General features: G+C 34.3%; 1 protein-coding gene across 1 annotated transcript; it reads right to left on the reverse strand.

Moving 5' to 3' along the window:
• Positions 1-258: 258 nt before the first annotated feature.
• LOC145101914 (NAD(P)-binding Rossmann-fold superfamily protein) lies at positions 259-8,950 on the reverse strand. Its single transcript, XM_079039223.1, has 16 exons — positions 8,795-8,950; positions 8,013-8,240; positions 7,486-7,647; positions 6,952-7,002; positions 6,440-6,574; positions 6,323-6,346; positions 5,759-5,870; positions 4,938-5,063; positions 4,058-4,107; positions 3,618-3,776; positions 2,927-3,022; positions 2,733-2,848; positions 1,991-2,114; positions 1,788-1,901; positions 1,432-1,512; positions 259-513 (listed from the first exon to the last, which is right to left on the reverse strand). Exons 1-16 carry the CDS (start codon positions 8,858-8,860, stop codon positions 367-369), a joined length of 1,791 nt encoding a protein of 596 aa, XP_078895349.1. The 5' UTR covers positions 8,861-8,950; the 3' UTR covers positions 259-366.
• Between the last annotated feature and the right edge of the window lie 4,094 nt (positions 8,951-13,044).

Genomic DNA, 13,044 nt, shown 5'->3' on the forward strand with positions numbered 1-13,044 from the left:
TCTTTTTCCACTCTATTCAAATATATATTGCATTTTACAAAATCCTATATTCATAAAAATGTAACTATTAATTTTAACTAATCAATAGTATTTTTCTTTCTTACCCGTGGTTTCCACGGGTTGTAACTTAATTGGAGGGTATACCGTAATATATTTCTATTCATCATTGACTATATATAATATATATATATATATATATATATATATATATATATATATATATATATATATATATATATATATACACAAATGTTACAGTTTAGTAGCACGACAAACATACAATACATATAATAAAGTTTCCTAGTCTAATAGATGGATTTGGAAAAGATTAGAGGACATTGATTCTTAAGAAATCATGGATACCAGTTACACAGAAACAGGTGTCCTTTCCAGCATTTCTTTCCCCGTGATGCCATCTTTTAAAGATTGAAAGTAAACATCATAGTCCTTCTCAGGTGGTGGGTTTTCAGGGTCCACTGTGTATTGCTCGCTAAACGGTACCACACACTTCACCTGCAACCCAATTATAGAAAAATATGTCAGATGTCAGATATATACAGCACATCAGAATCACATATAATAACATCATCTACAAACTATGATACATTTTCGTATGCATCTAATCTAATCTACAAATCTTGGATTTTGGAATCAGATAAGGAATGAAATGAAAAAAATGTTGTTTCTTTTTCATTGGGATGCACTGATAATATTGAAAGAATGTGATTCCTTCCATTTTGTTACTGGGCTATTTTTTTTTCCTTTCCATCGCTTAAAAATGGAATATAGTCTATTTGTATCTATGTAATGTTTAGTGACAGAAATGTTTTTTTAAAAAGTTTTATAATTTCAATTAAATTACCATTTTATTCTCAAAAAGTAACTAGAAAATATCCTGAGCTTTTATTATGTTTATTTTTTATTTTTGAGAATAGAGAACTCATTAGGTGTAATTAAATAACTGAGTTAAAACTATGCACTGTATTTACATATAATACGAAAAATTCATATGAAAATTAATTTCATTCCAAATATGTTCATGGAATTTAATGATTAATTCCATTACTTAGTGCACTAGATTCTTTCGGCATACAATTCCATCCAATGAAACACAGTAGAACCACTCAATACGACGTAGTTTTGAGTACTTAAAACCACCCTCTTGAATTTCTTCCAATAAACCATTCAGTCAATCCTACATCGTTTTTGATGATTGTATAGTTCCAGAAAAACCACCAAAATAAGAGCATGTTTAGAATCCATAAAATATCTATTATGGGTATTTTATGATTATGATTGGGGGATAATGGGGGTACTATGTGAAATGGTTTATAAAACTCTAGGTGAAAACAATTAGATCTTAAATTGATATTGGATTTCACAAATGAGAAGGAAAAAAAATATGAGTATTAAAGGTGATAAGAATATAACCTCAAAGGTCTTGTCACATGCATACGGGCTTTCAAGAGCAGCAACACAAATTCTAGCAACCTCTTCTCTCGATATCTTCCCCTGCATAACCAACACATACTAAGACTGTTTGTTTTTTACTTAATGACCTTAATGGGTTAAGCCCTTAATCTGGACAGCTATACATGGTTGCTTTTTTTTTACTTAATCAAAAAAAAAAAACGGCTCGATGGACACACCAATCTTTTACCGATTTCCCCTTTCTTGTTTTCCTTGCAACTCCTCTCAGGTTAAAATCGATGAATATTGATGAAATGTTTTTGTTGGAATGTAAGGGTAAAATGGTCATTGAGTCGAATAAGTGAGAAAGTACATACTGTGATATTGTCTCCTTGATCAAATATGAGGTCAGCTCCTGCAGGTTCCTCAGTTAGTGCACAAGGCCTGACTATTGTATACGGAATCCCACTTTCCCTTATCAAATCCTCACCCTGTCATCAAATCAACCAAACCATGCATGTTAATGTTAATGTTAATGTTAATTTTAATGTTGCTGCAGTAGCAAGTAAGAGTACAGAACCTTCAATTTGAATGTTAGAATGGATCCAAGTTCTTTGTTCAATCTGACAGCTGGTGGTTGTTTACTTAGATCAAGTCCAGGTCTTTCAGGTCGTGTAACCCCTGCAGATCCCACATGCACCAATCTGTCCAATCATAACATCTAAAATTAAGTAATTAAAACATTAACCCAAACCACAAACAAGTTTTCTAGGGCATTTACGTCTTTTGCACACACAATAGATAAAGAACGAACCCCTGTCCACCCTAGTTTTACTTTTACCTTTTTGGGTGGGACAAAAAACTTTCAATGACAAAATGAAGAAGAAGAAGAAGAAAAACTTAAATGAATTTCCTTCCTTTATTACAGATCATATACTATATACATGTATTTATAAAACTCTAATGCTAACATGAACTGTACCAAACCTTCTAACCAGCTGTTATAACCACTATTAATTTAACTAACTACCAGTAGCATAAACATAACACTAATACATTATTTCCGAGCAGGGAATTCATGTATTTTGCACACAAGAGAGAATGAGAATGAACCCCAGCCTCACCTTTTACTGTGGGACGAAAATTTGCAAATTTCAATTTTGTCTCATAGTACAAGGTCACCATGTTCTGACATGTGTCCAAATAACAAATGGGGCCTAAGTAACAGTTGAAAGAAAATATAGAAATATATATATATATATATATATATATATATATATATATATATATATATATATATATATATATATATATATATAAACCTTGGAGTGATGGGATCTGCTATATATGCACGTATGCTTGATACTGGAAGCTCAAAGGGACCTTCTACAAAAGTTGGATTCAGTTTCCCATCGTATTCAAATTTGCTGAACATTAGCTGCACATGTTTTAATTGTTAGCGGATTCCTTAAAAGAAAAAAAAAACAATGAAGGAAGAAAAATTAGGGAAGCATGCCTGTAATGATATGATTTGACTTGGATCAAAGGCTAGGGCATCTACCACCGTTTTTGCCCGAAATATCGGTCTTAAAGAAGAAAATGCCAACCGTATCTACATTACACATTTTTAGTTTATATTTAAGATTAACTGCCAAAAGGAACATATAATTTTAGTTGTCCAATTGGACTCAATTTGACCAATAGAATGCCTACTGTCATTACTTTTAGGAAGGTTGTTCAGTTGACCAAAATTTCTAATAGGAAATGAAAAAAAAAAAAAAAAAAAAAAAAAAAACCCATTGCATAATAATGGAAGGGGAAAATACAAACACTATTTAAAGTAGTGACTAAACCATTATACTTTTTTCGACCTTTCCGGTTTGGAAAAGGGCAACATACAACGTAGGTTCACCATTTTATCAATTCAGCCAGTAAACTATTGTTTTTTAAGGTTATTACAAGAATAGGTCAATGGAAAAACCAATAAAATGGTGAAAGCCTGTTGTATTTTCCCTTGATATCAAAACAAAACCTCGGTAAGAAGGTAGAATTTATTTTTCCAAGTGGTCAAAGAAAGTAGTAAGTGAAAAGAATAGCTAAGTGGCTAAAATCTAAATGGATAAAATGGTGAAAGGTTTTGTGTATTTTTCATAAAAAAAAACAAAGTGTATGAGTATGAGTATGAGTATGAGTATGAGTTGACTTACAGATTGCCATTGGTCTTTAACAGTGTCAAAACCTATCGTATAACCAACCGTATCCCAATCACGACTAGTGCGAACAATAAGCTTATAACGACGCCCATCACCTTTAACCCTCAACTCCAAACCATCATATCCACACAGATTTTCCGCCACGTCAAAGTTCTACAAACACTCAAATCTTTAGATGTTTCTTTTTCAATTAATGGACATACACAAACAAGATTTAATCTGGCCATACGTGTTTGTTTCGTTTTTACAGGAAAGAACGGCATAATAGATAAAGTTATCAAGTCCTAGCTTATCTTTTTTTCTTTTTTAAATTTGCCCTAGTTTATTTTTTCTTTTCATGTCGTAGTTATCTTTTACACACCATTTATCTAGATACTCACTTTACCCAAATGGCCAAATAATTGAGGGAGACAAAAAGTAAAACAATGGGTTACCTTGGTCCTGATACTAGTAAAACCCCCATTGTTTGCCGTGGAAACAATACCTACCAGACAAGACACACACCACATAATTAGATGAAAGAAGAGTGATTGCATAAAGCGCTGTCTAGATATACCATGTTCCAAAATATTTGAGAAAATGTCGGAAAAGAGAAGGAAAAAAAATATTCAATGAAAAAGGTGTAAAAGGTTAGGACTTAATGGGGAAAGCCTCATATCCTTGACTCTCTATTAAGTTGCTCTTTCTACATTAAGTAAAGAAAAAACCCTCATATATAGCTTACCAGATTAAGTTGTGTCCCCATTAAGTGAAAAAGAAACAGCACCTAACTTTTCCACCAATCAAAACCATTTTTTTATTTTTTGAAAAATGAAGTAAACAATATCTTATTGAAAATGAACAAGTGCCAAGTATGACGATTCTTTCTGTAATTACATCTCCATGATTTATCCAAACCACTTAATTCTTAAAAGACATGACAAAACAGGTTGTACTTAAGATGGAACAAACAAGTGGGACAGGGGCTCTCTTTCAATCTCTACTCTGTGCAAAAGACGTGATTATTCTTTGTTCCACCTTATTGGGTTTGGGTCATGTTATTGTGTATATTGTATTATGTTTATATGGTGCAGCCCATTTGTATTTTGTATTGGCTTAGCCCATTTGTATCTATTTGTACGTGTATATATATTGATATCAATGAGATGATTTGGTTATGGGAAAATACTCTGTCCTATCCTACAAAGCAAATTGACAATTGTTTGTAGCGGGCGATGACCACAGAAGATAATTAGTTGATGAAAATATAAAGAATCTAAACTCAACGTGTTTTAGTTCTACTTCACAAAAACAAAATATTATTTTTCAACGAACCTTTAAAAAGACCTGTTGGACCACCGGTTTCACTACCATTTGGGACTATTAGGAAGGAACTTTCACTAACTCCTCCCATCACAACATCATCTAACGCACCCCAAGGCAAGACTCTCGATGAACCATCTACAAAACAAAACAAAACAAAAAAAAACATTGTCCTCAAGTGCCTATATAAAGAAACAAACTATCAATCATTTTGGAGTAAATTACACGAATGGTCCCTATGGTTTGGGGTAATTTGCGTGTTTGGTCCCTGACTTATTTTTTTAACTCGGAAGGACCCTACTATTTGTTTTTGTTATACGCTTGGTCCCTACTGTTTGTTTTTGTTACGTGCTTGGTCCCTGTCTTACCTAAAAATACTATTATTTAAATAGGGAAAAAATGGTAAGGTATGGAAGGACCAAGCGTGTAACACAAACAAATACTAGGGACCTTCCGAGTTAAAAAAATAAGTTAGGGACCAAACGTGCAAATTACCCTAAACCATAGGGACCATTCGTGTAATTTACTCATCATTTTGATATGTATGGTCAAACAAGTTATTTTGGTGCAAGATCCAATAGTACTGCATGTTTCCTTTTTTTTTTTTCTCCTATCAAGTATTTTCTGGAATCTGGATACAAGATTTTTAATTGCAACAGGTTCCAATAAGTAATAATCCTTCATGAGTTGGTGTGGTGTTTTCCCTTTTATACTTTGACTATAAATGAAACACTTGTATTTGCAACTATTTTTGGGAGATAATATGAACTTCAAATGTATTTCTAAAAATGGAACACCTGTTGTATAAACTATAACTTCATGCAAAAGCATACCTTCAAAGCCAAAGACTAATTTCCCACTTCTAAGTCCAACATTGTCCTTTAATGCCTTAATTAGATTTTGCATTCCAATGTACTCCACCATTTCAGGGGAATCGCCCTTTATCTGCTTGCATCAATTAGGTCAACATGAACATGAGATGAAATGAATTTGCAAACCAACCAACCTTCCCAAATCCCCATTTGTTACTTACTGCTTTTGACGTTGTCAATGGACAAATCTTGCATCTTTGCAAAAGGCATGAATGCCCTCCCCCTTGTCATCATTATTATCAAAAAGAGCCCTAGAAAGCCTGTCTAAGTTCATTTCAGTCATGTCCTCTCCAGTCCCATGTGACAAACACAGCCTTTAAACAGTTGTTACACTAGACTGGACAGAAGGGATAGGATGGGACAGGATCGAAAAAGCTTTGAATGAGGAGGGCATTCACGTCTTTTGAACAAACAAGAGATAATTCACGTCAAACACAGTAGTACAACCTGTGTTATATCCTGTCTTGTCCTGTCATGCTTAAAAAAGAAATGGCAAACTTTTTTTCCAAGCAATAAGTTGTTTACCTCTGGCTCAAAGAATTTGATCCCCTGCAAAGTAACATATGGTTTTAGTTACTTTGTATTATGATCAAGATCAACCCAAATACAAGATACAAAATTAAGAAAAATGTTGCTAGTTACTTGACTGTATTTGGCCCGATCAGGAGTATCTCCTTCTTTTGGACCAACGATGACTGAAACCGCATTAATCACTTTCTTAACTCCTTTGAAGTAATCAGGAAGTAGAGTGCTTGCTTTTGTTATATCTCCAACAACCTAGAAAATTTTAACAAAATAAAACAAGGCTAAATGCCACAAATAGCAATGTATTTTTGTTTATTATAGCATCTTGCTTTTATTTCTTTCTATTTCAACATCGTACTTTCAATTTTTTTTCATTCTACACAGTTATAGCCTTGTACTTTTATTTTTGTTTTTCTTATTAGAACATTGTACTTTGAAAATCTACTCATATCATTATAGCAGTAAAACTTGCTTTGTATTTGGATGACATTATCAAATCACAATGTTGTAATAGGAGGGAATGGGAGGATAATATATATAATAAACAAATCAATGGAAGTACATTGCTATTTCTTGCATTTAACCCGAGAAAATATTAATGAAGTTCAAAATCTTGTGAAACAACTAACCAAATCGATATCCGGGCCTAGCATTTTTTCTGCTTTCTCTTTATTTCTGACCTGAAAAAAAGCAAATAGGTTCATGAACACAACAAAAGAAACAAGATCTAATATTATATAAAATAAAGAGCAAATAGAAGGGAACACCAACGCACTTTACTCGGCAATGGACTTCAATTTTTACCATATATTCTTTACTGATGATACCAACATATAATCAGAAACTTGTAACCATCTTACAAGTTGCATGTTACATACATATTGCTATTATTTAATAAACGAATGTGATTACAAGTTACAACGCAATTGTGGGTAAGTTTCTGTTACTGTAATTTTGTTACTATTATGTGTAAAGGAAAAGCAAGCACATTGCTATATCATGTGCATTGGGCACACAATAAAGTACATGTTGATATAATGGGTGTAACTGTAAGTACGTTGCTGTTATGTGTAAACATAAAGTAGATGGTCTGCATCAGTAAAAAGAGTAAAGTAGGTTGCTATTTCTGAAATTTATGGAAAATAAATCACAAAACAATGTACCAGTACTCTAACGGGCAAGCCTTTCTTGCGCAAGACATCAACTACTCTTCTCCCAACACCACCAGTAGCACCCGCCACTAAAATTATTCCAGACGCATCCATTGACTTTTCAGCTTCGCTAGCTGATGGACTCGAGAAACTCGCAATTAGGCTTTCAAAGATCTATCCACCGAACAAAATTGTAAAAAACTTATCAACGAAAAATTGCAATATAACCCATTTTTATGAATGTAATATTCAATCACAAATATATTTTTTCTTTTTAAATTTCACCATTTTAATTAAATTATAATTCATTTTCTAAAAATAACTAGAAAAAAAATAGTTCTAATATTTTTTTGGCTTTTAACGAGATTTTTATTATGTATAACTTTTTATTTCTATAAATAACAAATACATTAATTATATATTTAAATTATATATAAGTGCTTAAACCGTAAAAGTGACAAAGTATGGTGGTTTTTTATGTACTTTGCCCTAGAAACCAAACATGACCCATGAAAAAAGCAGCAAGGAACGAATTGAACCTTAATAGGTGATGGAGGTCCATTAAAGAAGTACAATGTCTTCACAAATCTGCCAAAGTCCCAACCTTGATTTCGAGATTCTGCGTATATGGTCTTCTTGTAGGTTCTCGAATAATATATTTTATGTTGATGAGAGATGGGGTTAATTCTGTCATTTACTTTAAGAAATGGATTAGAAAGTCTTGGTGATGACAACCTACTCCTAGAAAATCTTGTAGATGAAAAGCTCTGCAAATCACCATTTTCAACATTTGTTATAGCCCTCACAAATGCTTCACACTCAAACTTAATCTAAGCTTTAGGTAAACTGAATCAATAAACCAAAAACAATTTCAAAACTAGAAAAATCATTTCTCGCATCATAAATGAGAAAACCCCAGAAACGTTAAGGTATCAAACCATTGAAAATAATAACAAACAAAATTCAATTTGAGTTGGTGAATCTTTGTAAAAATTTCAACCCATTTACCAATTCGGATATATACAATTCAAAGTCCCAAACAACCGGAGCTGGTAAAGTTCAAATTATCAACTGATTTTGCTGCAATTCGAATTTTAAATAATGACACTTCATATGTAAAGGCCATCGAGCATAGTTGATCGTCTTCTTTGCTAAGGCAGAAGCCATAAGTCACATAGAGAGGTAACCTGCCTTTACCTCATGAGGAACAGTACTTATGTTGGAAAAATAAATAATAATCCACAACGCGTACACAAAAACACAGTTAAATATACAAGGGATGGAAGTGAATGAGCTTCAAAGTAGAAATATGGGATATTACCTCACAATCAAGGAACTTGAAGGACGAGAATGATGGGTTTGTTGTGGGACTATAACAGCACTCCATTTTTCTCTAAGTGTATGAAGATCAGAAGCTAAAATTTGAGCTATATTTGTATGATCCGAGTCTAGAAGGACTAAACTCAGACCACACATTACCCGGCAAGTTAAGGAAATATCTAGTATCTTTTTAAAAAAAAGGTACAGTGTTGGAAAAAAAAAATAGGAATTACCAGGCGATATAAATCAATATTATTGTTTAATAGAAAATTATTAGATGGAACCGTAAAATTGGTCATTATGAGTTTCATAAAAATTGTGGATAGTGTATAAAAAGTTTTCAACTTGGATAGAAATTTCAAAATCGAATAATTTCTATGAATTTAGTCTATGAAGAACTTGAATTGACCGTTTTGTCCTTATTATATATTTTTTGTATTTTTCATATTTCTTTAAGAATTTTATTAATTAAAAGTAAAAGAAAATGACCGTTCATTCACTCATCTCCTTTGTGCTCACAAGAAAACCAAATACTATTTGTTTTCTCTTGACCCTTTCTCTTTCACCTTCATTTACTCTCTCCGACGAAACCAAGTTGTTGACGTCGTCCTTGCCCCCACCGATGACCCATTTCCGACAATCTTCTTCTTCCTTTGTTGGTAAAACACACACATTTCAACATACAATATTTTGCAAAGTGATTGTTCCCACTACACTAGTTATAATTGTAACCAGAATCACCTTTCAATTTCAATTCGTTCTCATTCTCATTTGAACTTTCTACCTCTTTCTTCCCAATTTTCGTACCTTCCTTCACACTTTTTCCGGACGTTGACACTCCCTTAGTCTCATAACTATTCTTGAACTTTCCATTGAATGGATTTCTGAAAAACTTCTTGACTTTATTATTCAAATAGTATGCAACGACTTCATCATCAGAATTGAACAAGAATCCTTTTTCACCATTTTTAGCTTCTTCATCGGTTTCAACTTCCTTTGCATAAACTTTCGATACCAAAGCTAATGGTCCACCTAAACTTGATTTGTTTTCATCAACAATATCTTTAACCTCATTTTCATGAGCTTTCAAGATGATGTAAAGATTTGATAGTGAGTAACCATCAAAGTTTTCTTGTGTTTTAATCATCAAACTTATGTTACGCCATTCCTTTCTTAATCCCATAAGAAAGGTCAAATTGAGCTCCAGTGTCGGACGAGTAACTCCATAACGAGAACATTTGAAGAACAGTTCATTCAATCGATCATAATATGATTCAATTGACTCACCTTCCTTCTGCTTGAACTCACCTAACTCCAACAAACATTGCGTGACTGAGGGGACGATGTGGGAGGCCACAAATGAGTCATATGTTCTTTAAATAGGGAGCAAAACCCTGAAAATTAGGGTTTCATAAACAGCCGTCAACTCGTCGAGTTGGGGTCTTCCAACTCGTCGAGTAGACCTTGAAAGATACGCGGCTTAATATGCTTCTACACGACGATTTGGAGCCTTCCAACTCGTCGAGTTGCCCTAAAAATATAAATAATAAGCTTTTAAATTCATACCCTGAAGATTGGGATGTTACATAACCGAAGTTGGATTTGAATTGTTGTAAGACTGTGATGGGATTGTAGCACTCACCAGACTGAAGTAGACGAAGTTGGGGCGGGGCGGTCATGAGTAAAAAAGGGGGAAATTAGTTGTGCCTTAGGCACGTCGGCCAGGATTGTCGAGGAGTATTTTCCATGTTTTAGGTTGAGGACCATTGGGGTCTGTAGCGGAGTCAGGCATGTATAGCTCTAGGCGATTAGGACCTATAAGCGAGGCAGCTCCGTAGTATTGATGGGTAGGACCCGTGGGCGAGACCCATGTGATTTGGGAAATACAGGTGGGACCTGGTCGAGATCGTTGGGTCAAGGATTTGGATCTTAATTGCAAAATCTAGTGGGTGGTTAGTGTGTGATGCAGAAAGGTTTATAGGTTGGGTAGCCTTGTTATTTGGACTATTGGGGAAGCTGCTGGTTGGATCAGGTGCGAGACTGGTAGTCTCAGCATTGGTTTGGGAACCTTTATATCTCGGTCTAGCAAGGATTGCCGTTATCAGCAGGTCTTGGGTGAGATGCAAGTGCGGATTTATGAATCTCGGTTCAGGAGTTGAGTATTGGGTCGGTTTATGGGTAAGATCTCGAGTCGGGTATCGCGAGTGTTTTGTGCAAAATTTTCATTTCTGTGGGTTGAGGATTGGGGTATCTATATGCCGAGGGCATCGATCAAAGGGTTCAAGGGTAATGGATGGATTCAGTTTTGGATGATAGGCCAGCTTGTCACAACTAGCAAATTAGGGTTATGATTTCCATCCTTGTACAAGAAAACTCCTTTATGAAACCCTATAACACTTGTCACACCCCGAAACCCAGGGCGGAAACGTTCCGGGGCGGAGGTGACTTCATGTTGAATATCATAACCAATGTACATAGTAAGCAAAGTAAACAACCATTACATTACATATGAAATTTACAATTGTTTAAAAGTAAAATGTTACAAGCGTTATACATGAAGGGTTTTGGTCCTAAGAACATCCTATGTGCTCATACAAACCCTAATGCTTGGATCTAGGTTTCTCTATTGTACATGCAAGTTATCCAAGACTATAAACCCTAATTCTAGCATACAAGTAATCATATTAACATGAGAATAGGTTTATAATATTACCTTGATTGTTATGTAGCAATAACAATCCCAAATCTCATTGTATTGACTTTGGAAGGCTTAGAGTCACAAGTGTCACTCCTCTAATTGTTCACAAACACCATAAGCAAGAGGATGAAGAGGTGAGAGGATAGAGGTTGCACAAAAACGTGTGAAACCCTAGAAGATTGCTTGTCCACGTTTTTGGTCCTTAAGGGGTATATATATAGTGAGGCAATTAGGGTTATCTAACAAGGAAACCCTAATTTGGATGCTTAAGCCCTAAGCAACCCATGGAGCCCTTTCCTTAAGGCCTCGGACGATTTCATATGGGCTTCCCCCATAGAATTCGTCCACCTTATAATAAAAGGCAATCCATGGCCCAAATTGCAATTATCTTATAATTACAATTCCAGTCCCTTAAGTTTAATTAATCTCTTTTAGTCACAAAACTAATTACCAATTAATTATTGACTAATATTAATTAAACAATATGATTTCTCCTTTAATATATCATTCTCATAATATATTAATAAATCATATTTAATCCTTTCTCTCCATAATTCATCCTATCAAGTTGCTTTGGCGAAGGCAACCCAAAAGGACCATGCACCATCGGGTCAAGTACATACCAAAATGGTTATGGACTTAGACACTAATCCAACAGTCTCCCACTTGGATAAGTCTAATAACTATTATGCGTATGACTTCAGATCCTGATCTGCAATCGTAGCTTTCCAAAGCCGCTGTCAACTCTGATCATATCAGGTACGCGTGTCCTTAGATAAGGGATCATATATTCCTCCATTCTAGATATCATATGAGATATGATTTCAAATCATTCTCTTTGTACTATATCTCGATTCCTGATTTATGACGACTGACTAATTGAACAAATCAAATTAGCCCTAGCCCGACCGAGCATTTACATTTGTCATCACTAAACCATCGAGGGGCCCAAAGATATCGCTTTTATCCTACTTTGGATAAAAGGAACGGATAAACTTTGATACAATGCTTGCTTGCACTCACTCACCGAATCACACACAACAATATGTTTTATAAAACCAAGTTACTAGTGCGTTTACATATTATCAATGTGTAACCGATTTGCAAGATACAACTCACACATCTCGGTTTCAAGAATATAAGATGTTATCGTCTCACCAATCACTCGTGATGCAATTCATGGAGTGATCCAAGTGAGCGTGGGTTTTAATCCAATGCTCAAATCATATTCATAAGCACTCATGAACGTTGTAGCAAACATTTGCTTATGTCTAATACACTTTAGACAATCCACACACCAATTCACGACAGTCTTCATTCATATCTACTTCCAACATATAAACGACTGTGGCCCGTTCGAATAATTCGATTATTCTTAATAAATTCAATTATTCTGGAAGTCAAAACATGCAAACGTGAAACACAAGAATAATACTAATCCCATATGGCCTCAAACCTTTGAGTATAAATAAAACTACTTTTATTTATCACCATATCGATTACTCATTATTTGTCGTTTCGGGTAATCAACTTCATACTTGAATTACTACACT

The sequence above is a fragment of the Lactuca serriola genome, chromosome 1 (genome assembly GCF_051521515.1).
Source record: "Lactuca serriola cultivar US96UC23 chromosome 1, Lser_US96UC23_V15, whole genome shotgun sequence".
NCBI lineage: Eukaryota > Viridiplantae > Streptophyta > Magnoliopsida > Asterales > Asteraceae > Lactuca > Lactuca serriola.